The 16645-nt window shown below is 36.2% G+C and overlaps 1 protein-coding gene across 5 annotated transcripts in view; it reads left to right on the top strand.

Annotated features, from left to right (window-relative positions):
- Nucleotides 1-16645, top strand: part of ANAPC1 (anaphase promoting complex subunit 1) — a 101239-nt gene that overhangs the window by 56127 nt on the left and 28467 nt on the right. For 4 of the 5 annotated variants that reach the window (XM_054575551.1, XM_054575548.1, XM_054575547.1 and 1 more), the window contains 6 exons: nt 2073-2164; nt 3284-3418; nt 3561-3643; nt 4535-4613; nt 5315-5389; nt 16075-16151. In XM_054575551.1, the coding sequence (XP_054431526.1) occupies nt 2073-2164; nt 3284-3418; nt 3561-3643; nt 4535-4613; nt 5315-5389; nt 16075-16151 (541 nt within the window). The remainder of the gene's footprint in view (nt 1-2072; nt 2165-3283; nt 3419-3560; nt 3644-4534; nt 4614-5314; nt 5390-16074; nt 16152-16645) is intronic. The other variant, XM_054575549.1, reaches the window with a different exon arrangement.

Consider the following 16645-nt stretch of genomic DNA (forward strand, 5'->3'; position numbering starts at 1 on the left):
ATTTGTGGGGCTGCTGTTCTGGCTCTGCTCCAGTTGTCTCATTCTGGGGTCCAGGTGGGAGGATGTCCTGCTTTAATGGTGATGACAGAAGGCAGAGGAAGAAACATATGTTGGAAGCACAATCCGGGCCTTGGCTTAACATTCTGTCAGCTGAGATCCCAGGCCAAAGCCAGTCACATGTCCACTGTGAGACAGTCAAGAGTGTGGCTGTGTATGTACTGTCACTGTAGGGCCATGAAGAATTGGAACAAACAGTTGAGTCTGCTACAGTGATGAAATAAATTATTCTCAAAAATGAAATTTTCTTACAAGTGAATTTAATATTTGCCTATTTTATAATGGTATCTGATAATATCATCATATGAAGTCTGTCCAGAAAAAATCTAGCCATTGTTAATATAACAAGAACAGTTTGCACGACATCCATGTAAACTGGCAGCCAAGGAAAGTGGACTGGAATGCGCATACGTGAACAATGACGACTTCACTGTACTAGTCAGTGGGAGCAGTAGACACCACCGTTGAATGGTCATGTGTATTATGTGGTCATCACATTCAGAATGAGCAAGTATAGCAAAGAATCTGCATCAAATTTTGTGTTAAACTTGAACATTCTTTCATGGATGATTCAGAATGATTCAGAAGGCTGCAGCTATGGGCAACTGGGGATTGTCAGCTTCCTCCTGACAATGTGCCTGCTCGTGTATCACGTCTCATTGAGTTTTTTGGTGAAATATCAAATCACCCAGATGACTCAGGCCCTCCACAGCCCAGATCTGGTGCCTTGCAACTTTTGGCTTTTCCCAAAACTAAGATCACCTTTGAAAGGGAAGAGATTTCAGACCACCCATGAGATTTAGGAAAATACAATGGGGCAGCTGATTGTGATTGGGAGAACTGTGTGAGGTCCAAAGGTTCCTACTTTGAAGGGGACTGAGGCATCATTTTCCTATGTACGGTGTTTCTTCTATCTTGTATCTTCTTCAATAAATGTCTCTCTTTCATGTTACATGGCTGGATACTTTCTGGACTGACGTCATATAACACAGCCATAGCACACACTTTTATATTATAAATAGAGGATTTCATTTAGATTCATGAAGCTCCTTTATGTAATTATATACTGTCAGGAAGCACATACTGTTTTTATATTGCCCTTCTCACATATCATTGTCATAAATGTTTTTAAAACTTATTTTATATTGTTTAATACTGAGTTGGTATTCTATAAAATGCCTAATTATTTTCTTATTTTCAGGTTTCTAATTCTTTGCTATTATGCATAAACATTATGCTGATTACTTTCGTGTAATATTTTTTTACATTGCATTTTTTTTGGTCCTGAAGATAAAAATGCCAGGAATGTGAAATTTTTTTTTTTTTTTTGAAGGAGAGGCCTTTAAAACGCGAAAGATTTATACGATCTGAAGAGAAACCAGAGTATGGCGAGGCCTTTATATGTAATATATTTTGCAGCCTTAAAGAGTAGAGTTAGTGTTATGTGGTGCTTTTTAAAAGTATAAATTTTGCATCTAGCCAAGCTTTTAGGATCAATACACAGAAATTCTGCCATAGTTGGGCAGCCCAGTAATATGTAGATTCAAAATAAGTGTCTGGAAACAGAATATTTAATGTGCTTAAAACTTTTAGGAAGTGTCCATCCTGTGTGTTTACCAGGATTTGAACATGATTGCACAACATCTAATGAATCGTTTTGAAAATAAAAAGCAAATACAAAATGCAAGAGTTTAAGAATTAAAATTCCTCTTGAGTACTCCTCCCCTGAAAAAATTTTCCCTACTTGTTAGTAATTTTTGAAAATATCAAACCTAAAGTTTCACAGTTTTTAAAGTTATTGCTTTCAAATTAGAAAATTAAAAAAATCATTTTGGGATTTAGTTTGTAGTAAACTGATAGTTGCGGATACCTTTTTTGATAACATCCTGTCTTTCTGAGTGAGGTTATATTGAAACCATGGTTCTTACACAATTTATTAGAAGGTTAACTCTAAAACTCTTATGATTGAAGATTTTGAGAGACCAGCTTGAATCACGTTATTTCCTCTTTCCCAGGCCGGCCCCCTGGTCCTGAAATGGAGTACTGCACTGACAGAGAGTCCTACTCTTTAGCTGCTGGCTTGGCCCTGGGCATGGTCTGCTTGGGGGTAAGCACAGTTTGTGCCTTTGGAGGCTTCAGTGACAACATCTGCTTGTGGAGACGAATAATCTTGACACTTTACTCTGAATATTGCTCTGCCATACTGTGACTTTTGATTTAAACTGGTTCTTAGCTGCTGCTGCTTTCTGGATATTTGTAAGACATAAGTTGAAGTGACAGTCTAATCAGACAGAAAACAGAAAATAGCGGAAAACGTGTATGTGATGGGGAACTTGAAGGGTCTGTAGTAGTTGCTAGAGAGAAATCATAGCCTTTTCTAGGTCTGGCAGAGTGTTGCCACAGTAGCATTTGCTTTGTGACAGAATGCAGTACTGTATTGGCCCATTTTAACCCCATCCATAAGACATGGAGAATTATTAAAAACATGTCAATCAGTGACTTTGTCAGCTGGAATATGGGTTCCTTGAAGAACCACCAGTACATTATTAAACTGATACTAGGTTATACAAAACAAGATGATGGGTGTTTGACTCTGCACATGTACACATTAACTAAAGGGGCAAATGATTCAATGAAAAAGCTTCATAATGGGAATTAGGACCTGAATTCTGGTCCTGACTAGTGAATCCTGTCATTTAACTACAATATTGTCTAGTGGTTAAGCAACTCCATAGATGTGGAGCCAAACTGCCTGTGTTGTATCCAGCCCTGCCACTTGCTAGCTGTGTCACTTTGGGCTTTACTTTCCTCAGCTATAAGATAGTAGCTATTTCATAGAATGGTCATGCTAAGTAAGTTAATCTATGTTAAACACACAGAATAGTACCTGGAATAGAGTGAGTGTTCAGTAAGTTACATTTATTATTATAGTTACTGTTGCTCAAATGGTTCATAGCCGCAATAATGAAACAATTCATATGTTCATAGTTAACTTTAATTAACGTATTTCGAAGACTTTATATATTTTGACATGAACATATATTGTAATTTTAATATGAATTATTAATAGCTCGAGTGTTAATTCATAAATAATACTTATTTAATTGAAAAAAACCCCAGAATACCCTGCTTTGAAGGTAGTTCATTCTCTTCCTTTTCATGGGTATGTGTTAGAGACCTTATTTTTTAAGGTTTCCTTTCATGTCTCTGTTACTTAATTTTCCAGCATGGCAGTAATTTGATAGGTATGTCTGATCTCAATGTGCCTGAGCAGCTGTATCAGTACATGGTTGGAGGTCATAGGCGCTTTCAAGCAGGAATGCACAGGGAGAAACATAAATCTCCAAGCTATCAAATCAAAGTAAGTCCAAATCAGAGTAATAATTTGAAAATAATTTTTATACCAACCTTTATAAATGTTAATTTTAAGCATAAGCTAGTATTGAGAATAATTTTATAATAATTTACAACTTTTTTACATGAATAAACTTTTCTTTTAATAGGAAGGAGATACCATAAATGTGGATGTAACGTGTCCAGGTGCCACCCTTGCTTTGGCTATGATCTACTTAAAAACCAATAACAGGTACTGCATCTCTGACCTCACCCCTGGCCAGACAGTGGGGCTTCCTTTCTGACCTCAGTAGTAAACTAAAGTAATAAAACTTGATATTTTCATTTCCTCTTTACTAGACTAACCTGATTTTAATTCTTTCACATACTATAGATTGTATAGATTTTTATCTAGAAATAATATATTTTCCTATTTTAATGATATTTGACAGTATAATTCCCAATTTTTATTCATTTCTGTGTTATAGTATTCACAGGCAGTCAAAAAAATGCCCAAGTTGCTTTTCATTAATTTTGCATGTCATTGTGAGGACTGGTGAAGCCAGAAATACTTAGCATTATTCTGTTCTTTGTTCCTACTTAAAAAAAATGGCTTCAAGTTTTCCTAGTGGCCATACCATCTACTTTTCCAACCCCCGTGATTAGTGCTGACACTTGAAAATACATCTTTGGCATTTATTCTTTTACATTTTGCATAGGAATGTAAGTTGGGTAGGAGACAGTAAACCCTATTTAAGTCTTTTAATTTAAAAAATAACCTAAGATTCAAGGAATTTTTCAGTGTTGAAAATTTCTCTTCTTAGAAAAAGTGAATGTATGTAAAGTTACCAAAGTGGCTAAGAGCAGGCATTTGTTTGTCTACTATTTGGATGAATGTGTATGTTAATTCTTTCTTGGCACTGGAGCAAGACAAAACTAAACATACCTGCCCTTATGGAGCTTATGCTATTATAAAACATATACAGATACTTAATAATTATGTTAGAGGTTGTAAAGTACTCTGTACACAAAGAAAATAGGACAGTGGATGGAGTCAGGAGAAATGTTGTGAAATCTGTTTTGGGTTTCTTGATTATTTTGCCTTTTCCTGAACAATGTGCTTGTTGGTATCTTCAACTAACAGGTCCATTGCTGATTGGCTCCGAGCTCCTGACACGATGTATTTGCTGGACTTTGTGAAACCAGAGTTCCTCTTGCTTAGGGTACAGTACTTTGCACTTTTTCATTTCTTTTACCATGAGGAGTCTGTATGTGGTTCTCAGCTTTAGCTTGCAAATACACATGTTTCTACAAGGGAACCTTTTACTATTAATTCATCATGTACATGTAATTGGTAGCGTTCTTTGGAAGTTTCCCACATTTAGCTGTAAGGATGCTAGAAAGGCAGCCACATTGACATTATACTTAGAGTTGACATTTCAAATTCTCACATTATTCAAAACTTCCTACCAAGCAGCAAGTGACTGAGGTTTCATTACTGCTTTTGTTATTAGCAAGGATGCAATAATACTATTAAGGGTATAATTAATGACAGTAACTGTTTTACATAATTTCCTAAATTATTCCCTCTATAATGTTTAAACTTGTATGTTTTTTAGCCTGTGAAAGCCTTGAAATTACATAGACAGAGCTATGATTTTTTTTCTTTCATGGAACAAGTTAGGAAATGTCCTCTCTGACTTCTCCAAATTTTGATGACAGCTCAATTTTATTTTATTTTTTTGTATTAAAATCTAAATCTTTAATTTATTTTAATGATTGGCTTAGGTTGATACTGTATATTTTTCAAAATCACCATCATTTGGGAACTGATTCTTAAATTACTCTATTTAACATCATCATTGTTACAAAATCTGTGAACTTTGCCTGCTCTAATTAATTTTATCTCTATTACATTTTAAAGACACTTGCTCGATGCCTGATTTTGTGGGATGATATTTTACCAAATTCCAAGTGGGTTGATAGCAATGTTCCTCAAGTAAGTACATATAATACATATTGTTATATCTTTAATGGCATAAAACTATGATTTCTTCTGGGCTATTTCAAATACTTCTTCTGAAAGTATTTCAAATACTTTCCTCTAAAATACTTCTTAAAAAGGCAATGTTGATGATTATGGTACCTCTTGAAAACATAGAAACTTCCATTTTAAGTTTGTGTGTTGATAATAGATTAACCTTTCTTTCTGGCCCCAGATCCCCAAGAAATTGTAGTTTTAATAAATTACTTAAAATTATCTATACCGAAGTACCCTGAAAAAGTATTTTTGTCATTTTTATCCTCATTAGGTACATATTTATCTAAGACACTCTTTTACTTTGTGACAATTTAAATCTCTTAAAATAACATATTTTAATTACTTGATGGCATATTTATCCAATAAGCAAAATAGTTACAAATAAGCAGACTCCATAAAAACTCCGAATCAAATATTATGATAAGTATCACCCTTTAATCAACAGTCCATTTTTGCTGGTGTCAGTTTCATTTTATTTAAAAAATAAATCTATTTATCCTTGAGAATGCATGCAAGTATTTCCCCCAATATTTGCATGAGAAAAAGTTCAAAATAAAGTTTGAAAGAACTTTATGGACACGTACCTATCACTGATTAGGTTCTACAATTAATATTTTACTGTATAAATTTGGTTAACCTCATACCTATCCGTTTACCCTTTATCCAAGTCATCATTTTTGATATATAAGGTCATATTTCAGTTAGTTGCAAACAGTACTGTACCTCTCCCTAAATATTTCAGCATGTATGTTAATAACTAGAATTCAGTATTTATTTACATTCTTTCCCTTTTAGGGTAAAGTTTATATACAATGAAAAGTACAGCTCTTAAGTATGCTATTTAATACTATTTGACTAATATATATGCTCGAGGAAACAAACCATCAAAATGACCAGAAATATCCCCCTTCCCCTACCCAGTCTGTTCACTTACCCTCCTCCAAGGCAACCAGTGTGCGGATGGTTTGCCTGATGTAGAACTTTATATTAGTGGAATCACATATAGTGCACACCCTTTGTATAAGACATTTTCATGATTGTGAGAAATTAATGGTTCATTGTATTTATTGTTAAGTATTATTCCATTGATGAACATACCACAGTTTATTTCTCCATTCCCTTTTGTTAGACACCTGGTTCTAGGTTTTAGCTATTATGAATTAAGACCATAAATAATTACACAAATATTTTATGTACTTACATTTTAATTATTATTTTTTTTTAGTAAATACTTAAGATTGGAATTACTGAGGTATGGAGTAGATGAGGTATTTGGTTTTGTAAGAACTGGTGAATCTTTTCCTAGAGTTTGTACCATTTTATACTTTGGCCAGGAGTGTATGAAAATGATGGTGTACATCTTGTCCATATCTGGTGGCATTAGTCTTTTTAATTTTGGTTCTGCTGGTAAATTTGTAATGATATTTAGTATGTAGTTTCCATTTTTATTTTCCTGCTGACTGATGATGGGTGAACATTTTCATTTGCTAATAGTTCCCTCATATGTCCTTTTGTGTGAAGTCTCTGTTCCTGTCTTTTGCCGATTTTTTTAAAAAATGTATTTTTGTCCTGGCTGGGTGGCTCAGTTGGTTAGAGTGTGTTGTCCCATACATCCAAAGGTTGCAGGTTTCCTGGTCAGGGCACCTACCTAGGTTGTGGATTCAATCTCTGGCTGGGGCACGTACGGGAGGCAAACCTTCGATGTTTCTCTTTCTCTTTCCCTCCTACCCACAAGTCAGTAAACCCATTCTCAGGTGAGGATTTTTTAAAAAAATGTATTTTTGTCTTTATTTTTGAGTTGCTAGAATTTTTAATATATCTGGGGAGCCTATCTTTCTCTGATATATATTTTGGAAATACTCCTCTCAGTCTGGTTTACCTGTTCATTTTTTTAGTAATATTTTTGCTGAGCAGAAGACTTTCATAGTTTGATAATGACTAGTTTATCAGTTTTTTATTTTATGAGTACTGTGCTTTTTGTCCTATGAAAAAACTTTTGCCTAACTCCAGGTCTTGGAGATATTCTCTTGTTCTTTTCTCTAACACCTCCAATATTTTAGCTTTTGTGTATAGGTATGTCATCCATTTCAAAGTAATTTTGTTTATGACATAAGGTAGGCATTGAGTTTTCGTTTTTTAAAAGTACGGATATTGAGTTATACTAACACCTTTTGTTGAATACACCTACTTTTCCCTATTGAATTCCTGTGGCTCCTTTGTCAAAGTTAAATGAAATGAGCATATAAGTGTGGGTTTATTTCTGTGCTCTGTATTCTGTTTCTTTAATCTATTTGTCAGTCCTGTGCCAGTATCATACTCTTGATTACTGTAGTGTGTCCTGATGGAAAGTAGTACAGTGGTCCCCAGCCTTTTTGACACCAGGGACCAGTTTCCTGGAAGATGGGGCGGGGAGGGGATGCAACAGGAGGCACTCGTGGACTGGATGGGGACCCCTAAAGTAGTGCATGCCTGCCATTTTTGTTGTTTTTTTGTGTGATTTCTTTGAATTCTCAGTCATTTACTTTTTCCACATAAAATTTAGAATCAGCTTATTAGTATCAATATAAAAGTCTGGTGGATTATAATTGAAATTGTGCAAAATCCATAGATAAGTGTAGAGAGAATAGATAACTAAATACTGAGTCTTCTAGTCCAAGAATATAGAATCTCTCCATTTATTTAGACCTTTTAAAATTTCTCTCAGGAAGGTAAGATTCTTGAACAGTTTTTAATAAGTTTATTCCTAAATATTTTACATTCTTTTATTATACAGTAAGTGGAATCTTTCTGTAGAATTTCATTTTCTGATTCCTACTGTGCAATTGATACAAAATATGAAATTGATTGTTTGTATATCAGCCTTTTAATCTGTGGCACTTAAACACATATGTTACTTAAATAAATCATTACAAAAATAAGTATTATGTTAGGTATCTTATTGTTATTTTTTATCAAAAAGATTCCATTCTGTCTGATGCAGTGTTGTGCTGTAAGTTGTTTAGATATATTGACCCCTGTATGTGGGTGGGAATGATGAACCCTTTTCTGAATGACTACATCCTTATGCTATGAACTCCCCAAAGGCAGCTACTGTTTCTTTTTTTTAAAGTGTATTTTATTGATTATGCTATTATACTTGTCCCATTTTTTTCTCTCCTTCATTCCCTTCCACCCTGCACCCACCCCCCCCCACCAGCATCCCCCTCCACCCTTAGTTCGTGTCCATTGGTCATACATATAAGTTCTTTGGCTTCTCCATTTCCTATATTATTCTTAACCTCCCCCTGTCTATTTTGTACCTACTATTTATGCTTCTTATCCCCATACCTATTCCCCCATTTTCCTCCCTCTCCCTCCCCACTGATAACCCTCTGTGTAATCTCCATTTCTGTGGTTCTATTCCTTTTCTAGTTGTTTGCTTAGTTTGTTTTTGTTTTTGTTTATTTTAGGTTCAGTTGTTGATAGTTGTGAGTTTGTTGTCATTTTACTGTTCATAGTTTTGATCTTTTTCTTAGATAAGTCCTTTTAACATTTCATATAATAAAGGCTTGGTGATGATGAGCCCCTTTAACTTGATCTTATCTGGGCAAAACTTTATCTGCCCTTTCTAAATGATAGCTTTTCTGGATGGAGTAATCTTGGATGTAGGTCCATGTCTTTTGTGACTTTGAATACTTCTTGCTATCCCCTTCTTGCCTGCAAGGTTTCTTTTGAGAAATCAGCTGATAGTCTTACGGGCACTCCTTTGTAGGTAACTGTCTCCTTTTCTCTTTCTGCTTTTAAGATTCTCTCCTTATCTTTATTTTTGTATGATGTAATTATGATGTGCCTTGGTATGTGCTTCCTTGGGTCCAACTTCTTTGGGTCTCTCTGAGCTTCCTTGACTTTGTAGAAGTCTATTTCCTTGGCCAGATTGGGGAAGTTCTCCTTCAATATATTTTGAAATAAGTTCTCAATTTCTTGCTTTTCCTTTTCTCCTTCTGGCACCCCTATGATTCGGATGTTGGAGTATTTAAAGTTGTCCCAGAGTATCTTAAGCCTCTCTTCAATTTTTTTCAAATTCGTATTTCTTCATCCTCTTGTGGTTGAATGTTTATTTCTTCCTTCTGCTCCCAATCATTGATTTGAATCCTGGTGTCCTTCCCTTCACTGTTGGTTCCCTGTATATTTTGCTTTATATTACTTGGCATAGCCTTCACTTTTTCCTCTATTTTATAAGCATACTGAACCATTTCTGTGAACATCGAGATTACAAGTGTTTTGAACTCTGCATCTGATAGGTTGGCTATCTGTTCATTGCATAGTTCTATTTTTGGAGCTTTGATCTCTTCTTTCTTTTGGGCCATATTTCTTTGTGCTCCTGTTAAGTTGGAAGGGGTGGAGCCTTAAGGTATTTGCCAGAGCAGGGCAACTCATGTTGCAGCATTATGGCACTATAAGTGGGGGTGGGGTCAGAGAGGGAACAATGCTGCTTGTCTGGCTCTCGCCCAGCTTTCAGTCACTTCCTCTGCTACCCACAAGCAAAGTGGGCCCTTCTGGTGCTGATTCCAAGGCGGGTGGGTTTGTGTAGGTTCTAGGAGCCTGTAGGTCTCTCCAGCGAACTCTCCTGTGAGGCTGGGAGTTTCTCGCGCCACTGCAACTCCCATAGGTTCTTACAGCCAGTGGTTTTGAGGCTTTCTTTTTCCTGTGCTGGAACCTTGGGTTGCGTGGTCTGTCTCACTCCCCTGTTGTTCCTCTGGTTTATCCACACGCAGATGTGGGACTGCCAGCTGCCGTCTCGCCCACCCAGTCCTCCAGCCTTTGCCTTTCCATGAGTCCTCTCCACCCTAACTGCCCCTCTGCACCCCAGCTGTCCCTCTCCATCCCTTCCACCAGTCTGGATGAATGTTTCTTCTTTAACTGCTTGATTGTTGGAATTCTATACTGTTCAATTTTTGGCAGTTCTGGTTGTTTCTTGTTTTTAAATTTGTTGTCCTCTTGGTTGTGTGAGGAGGCTACTCACAAAATGAGCTACTGTTTCTTTTCCATCTTTTTCCCCCCCCCCCCCCCCCCCCACTTAGCACAGGTGGCTAGAGCTCAGTATGTTACTGTTACATTGAAAGGGGATGGACTGGTTCAAAATCACCCTGCAGTAAGGGATGGGGTCAAAATAAAACTAGCTGTAGGATGTCAGATCTTGAGATTTTTGCCTTGGACAGAGGAGTTTGGTAGTCTTTTCTTTTTTTTATTCTAACAATGTATTTTTTTATTAGTGAACTTTATGACACAGCTCAATATATTTTTAATGTTTTTTTATATTTTATTTTTATGTTTAAAATCATGTTTATTCTATTACAGTTGTCTCAATTTTTCCCCATTTGCCCTCCTCCACCCATCCCAACCCTTCCCCCCACTCCCACAGTCAATTCCCACACTGTTGTCCATGTCTAGGGGTCATTCACACATGTTCTTTGTCTAGTCCCTTCCCCTTCTTTCTACCATTGTCCTCCTTCCCCATCCCCTCTGGTCATTTTCAGTCTGCTCCATGTTCCCATGCCTGTGGTTTATTTTGTTCTTTAGTTTATTTTGTTGAATAGACTCCACTTATAGGTGAGACATTACAGTATTTGTCTTTCACCAGCTGACTTACTTCACTTAACATAATATTCTCCAGGTCCATCCATGTCGTTGCAAAAGATAAGAGTTCTTCCTTTCTTTTTATTTTTTAAATGCAGATTGATTTTCTTACTTATTTTTTTAAATGTAAAAATCCACTGTAAAATATTAAAAAATTTAAATCCATTATAAAGTCTCAGCAATTAAACCAACATGACACCAGCACAGAAATAATCAAGTAGATCAATAAAATAAAATGAACATTCTAGAAACAAATGTATATATTTAAGAGTGTAATATATGATTAAATTGATATTTCAAATCAATGGGGAAAATAAGGCTTGTTCAACAAATAAGGTGCATGGACCACTATTACTTGAAATAAAACAAATACAGAGCGCTGTTTCACACATTATACAAGAAATATTCAGGTGAGTTAAAAATCAGTAAGTAAAAATCTCAGGAGTTTTAGGAGAAAATACAAACTAATATTTTTATTACCCTGAAGTAAAATATTCAAACCCAGAAGCTATAAAGTAAAATATTGACAATATGAGTATATTAAACATTTAAGGTTTTACAACAATATACATATAAAAAAAGTTAAAGGACAAGTAATAGAATAGGAAAGTATTTGCAACATATCTACAAAAGCATTAATAGTTTGTTTTTTTAGGGAAAAGAATCCTACAAACATTTAATCAAAAACTGGATAAAGAATACCAAAAAGTCATTTAAAGCTCTTTAAAAATAATAGACATGGGCAAGAAATATGCAAAAACAGGTTTAGTTTCACTGAATAATGAAGTAACAATTAAAATAACACATCGTTGTCACAATCAGATTAGTAAGTATTAAAAATATTGGTAATATCAAATACTGGTGACTGAAAGGAACTGGGTATTCCCAGACTCTTTTTCTTCATCTTCTTAAAGCATTCCCTGTAGCATATCTTGCAATGCTGGTTTAGTGGAGGTGTATTCTTTTAGCCTTCTATTGTCTGGGAAACTCCTTATTTTGCCTTCCATTTTAATTGAGAGTCTTGCTGGGTAGAGCCGTCTTGGTTGTAGGCCTTTGCTTTTCATTACTTGGAATATTTCTTGCCATTCCTGCCTTATTTCTGGCTTATAGTGTTTCTGTTTAGAAGTCAGCTGCTAGCTCTATCAGGGCTCCCTTGTATGTTACTCCATGTTTCTCCCTTGCTGCCTTTAGGATTCTCTGTTTGTCTTTGATATTTGCAATTTTAATGATGATGTGTCTTGGAGTGGGCCTCATTGGGTTCCTCTTGAATAGGAACCTCTGTGCTTCCCGGACTTGTGTGACTTTCTCCTCAAATTAGGGAAGTTTTCCATTATTACTTTTTCACACAAGTTCTCTATCCCTTTCTCCTCTTCTTCTCCTTCTGGCATCCCTATTATATGGATATTATTACATTTCAGGTTGTCCTGCATTTCCCTAAATGCTTCTTCATTCTTTTTTAATCTTTTTTCATTTTCTTGATCTTTCTTGGAGCTTTTTTCTACCTTGTCCTCCAGCTTGCTGATTCGATCCTCTGCTCCATCTGGCCTGCTTTTAATTCCTTCTACTGTGTTCTTTAATTCAGAAATTGTATTCTTCATTTCCCCTTGTCTCTTATTGATAGTTTCTATGTACTTTTTCACGCCTATACAGTTTGCAGTAAGTTCCTCGTAGTTTCCCTGTAGTTTTTGGTAATTCTCTCTGAGCTCCCTGAGCTTCCTTATTACTGTTGTTTTTAACTCACTATCTGATAGTTTACTTTCCTTTATTTCATTTCGTTCTTTTTCTGGGGATTCTTCCTTTCCCTTTGAGTGGGGGTTGTTTCTTTTTCTTCCCATTATTTGTGAGACTCTTCTTTTTTGCTTCTGCTTCTTAAATTGATCTGTCTTGATATCCTGACTTTGTGGCATGAACTTCTATGGTAGGAGACCACTGTTTTTACTTTCTGGATCTGCCTCTGATGATGCCAGCTGTTGAACATGACTAACTTTAGGCAGTCTGTTCGAGACTTCCAGGAACCTACTGTTTCTAACTGTCTCCTTCAGCTGTTAATCTCATCACGCTGCACTCAGCAGTAAGGCTTTGGCACCACCGGGCCGGGGCAGAGTCCCTCCTGGGTGCAGGGCTATTTTGTACTCTCAGGCTGCTGCCACTCAGGGTAGTGGTCTGCCGTAGCAAGATGGCTGCTGCCACATGGGGGATGAGTCAGCTAGGGATCCCAACAGCTACTCTCTCAGTTCTTTCCCTAAAGCCTCCTTCCCCAGTCTCTGCTCAGGCGTCTGTAGCCCACGCTGCCCCTGCCTTTCCTGGAGACCAGGGTAAGCGGCTGCAAATAAAAATTTATGCATTGCCCCTTTAAAAGGCTCTTTGCTTCTCCAAGTGCCTGTCTCTGGCAGAGAGAAACCCTGTCTCTTTTCGCAGCTGGTTGTTATCTGTGGACTTTTTGGGCTCTGGTTCTGTAGGGTGGAGATTCCTGCCTGTGGTTTAGGTCCTGTTCTTCTCACGGGGATCACACTGGCCATTTCAATATCCCTCTGGCCCTGCTACCTGTGGGCATCCCACCCACCTTCTTGAGTCTCTTCCGCACCCCTTACCAGTTAGGTTGCACTAATGCTGATTCCTCTTGTCTGTTCGAGGTTATAAGTCTCCTCTCTCGCTATTGTTCAGTTGTTTCTTCCGGGTGACTTCTCCACAATTTAGTTGTAATTCCAGATTGGTCCTGGGAGAGGAAGTCATTGTGACTTCCATTCACTCTTCTGCCATCTTGATTTCCTCTATTTTTCTTCCAACATTGCCTATTTATTTATCTCTCTCTCTTTTTTTTTAAGTTTTATTATTTAGGCTGGTACAGTTGTCCCAATTGTTTCCCCCTTCACCCAGCCCACTCTCTTCTTTCATAACCAGTCAGTCCCCAGTGGGTTTTTCTTACTCATTTCCTGTGTGCCTCAACTTGCCCTTGAAGTATTACATATCTCCCTTTAATTACTCTTTATATTGTTGATTTTAAAAAATATTAGGTGACCATGGAAAAGGTGAAAAGGACCAGAATGAATAGGGTTCCCTCTCTCCCCCCATACAGTTATTTACAACCAGGTTCTTAGTGATGCTTTTAAATGATTTATGATCAATGTGAAGTTATGATAGGGGTAGATTAATAATAATAATAGCAGCTAATACTTTATAAAGGACTTACTAAGTGCCAGGCATTAATTTTAAGAGTTTTGAGTAGATTGAGTTCTCTAATTTTCACAAAAACCTGGAAGGTAGGAAACCCTATTATGCTACTTTTACACGGGAGGCATAGAGGAGTCAAGAAACTTGCCTATGGTCACAGGGCTAATGGGTGACCCTGCAGGATTCAAACCTAGGCCTTCAAGGTCCTTTTGAAGATCAGAAAAGAGCTTATAAATGCTATCATTAGGTTATCCATACACACACACCCACACACACATACACATGTATATATTGGTTTGGCCCAAAAGTCTGTTAATGTTTTTTCTGTGTGATGGCCCTAGTAGTGGTTAGTTGTCTTTAACATCATTAGAAACAATTTTGTTAAATTGTATTGTGACAGCTCTGCTATCAGCATGCATTTTTTAAAAAACATTAAAATTCTTGAATTTTTGTGTGACCATTTTAATATTGAAGATGGAAGAAGATATGCAACATTTTCATCTTATTATGCTTTATTATTTCAAGAAAGGCAAAAATGCAACTGAAATGGAAAAAAAGATTCGTGCAGTGTCTGGAGAAGATGCTGTGACTGATTAAACGTGTCATAATTGGTTTGCAGAGTTTCTTGGTGCTGTTGATATTTTGGCCAAATAATTCTTTGTGATGGGACTGTCTTACACATTGGACGATGTTTAGTAGCACCACTGGCCTCCACCCACTAGAAGCCAATAGCAGGAGATAGCCAACATACTCAAAATATCCAAATCAGTGAAGTTATTGATGAATATGAAAAGTGCGTTTTATTTTACGGAAAAAACATAAGTGACTTTTTTGGCCAAATCAATATATACACATATATATGTATATATATTACTCACTTTGGAATTATATTAGTTTTTCAGAATGTCACTCATTTCTGAGTAAACAGCATTCAAAATTAAAAGTAAAAGCAAAGGAAAGGAAGAACGATGGAAGTAGTCATCAGCTTATATTGCCCCGCCAACATAATTGCTTACCTCATTGAGATGATCAGAAAGTTATTTCAGGTTTTTTTATTTGGTGATACTTAGTACATAAGAAGATTATATCATGATTAACTTCTGAATATTTATTGTTTTATCACAGAAAACATCCTGAACACTATTCTCCTGAGCAGTTTTCTAAAAAGAATGATAGGAATAAATCTTTAGACTTTCTCTGTTCTGTGTACTTACTTTCATATGTTTAGAAGATATATAGCTTTTTCTTTTTTATTTGTAATTTTTAAGTGAAGTAGACCAATCCCTTCTTATTTATTAAAGTTAGATATTCTAGGTTTTAAAGAACAAAAATTTCTTGTTCACTACCTGTAGGAAAGGGATGGGTTTCTACATAGTAGTTGCAGATGAACACACTGACATTTCAGTTTACTTGGTTAATTATTCTAGCGACTAACCTCACCTTTGTTGAGCTTAATGCTAGAAACTTCCATGACTAAGAAGTTATATCTCTGAGTAGAGTTCTGTCCGAGTGTGTTTTCCTTTCATGCTGCTTCCCTGTACCCCTGCCCCAACTTTCCTCTGTAGCCATCATCTTTCAGCTTACTGCTGTGAAATATTATTATGGTGCTATTGATTCAGAATATACTTATGTCCTATAGCTCAGTTTCATTTAGTCCTGTTCAGTTATTGTTCTCATTTAGATTGGAAATTAGGTTGCATGGATGTGATTACAATATGGGTCTTTGAATGAAATGGTTTAGCAAAGCTTATTTTATATAAACATGGCCAAAGTAAGCAGTGTGTTATTTTTCAGATCATTAAATATTTGTAACTTGAATATTAATGTTCAGGTATTCTTGGCTTTTATCTTGCCAGATTATAAGAGAAAATAGTATCTCTCTCAGTGAAATTGAATTGCCTTGCTCAGAGGATTTGAATCTGGAAACTTTGTCGTAAGTTATGAAATGTGGAATACAAACGAACTGTCCTAGCATCTGTCAGATAAATAATAGGAATGTACTCTGTAAGAGCAGTACTGCCATTGACTTTTAAGTAATTCTGAATCCCTGATGTCAATCAGATGTTCAGAAAGATGATTTTTTTTTTGTTTGCTTGATTTTGTTAGGTCTCTGAAGTGTAGTGCTCTTGCTCTCAGAAACCAATTTTGGAGATTTAACTTGTACATACTCCCCTTTTATCCTTTCTGTTAAAAAAAAGGCAGTGTTTTTTTTTTTTTTCCTGCACATGAAACGTGCAGGCAAGAGGTGTACTTTATTAGTAATGGTCACATTGTGTTTCTGCTGAAGAAAATGACACAGGAACCTGCTGATTGAATAGCGGCATAATTGTGCATATAAATGAATAGAAACTCATTTAGAGACAGAAAGTGTTATTATTTATACCCAAAGATAATACTTATAATGAATTTTAAGGCAGAATGATGACA

The sequence above is a fragment of the Pteronotus mesoamericanus genome, unplaced genomic scaffold (assembly GCF_021234165.1).
Source record: "Pteronotus mesoamericanus isolate MK-2021 breed Mesoamerican mustached bat unplaced genomic scaffold, CSHL_Meso_final contig_311, whole genome shotgun sequence".
NCBI lineage: Eukaryota > Metazoa > Chordata > Mammalia > Chiroptera > Mormoopidae > Pteronotus > Pteronotus mesoamericanus.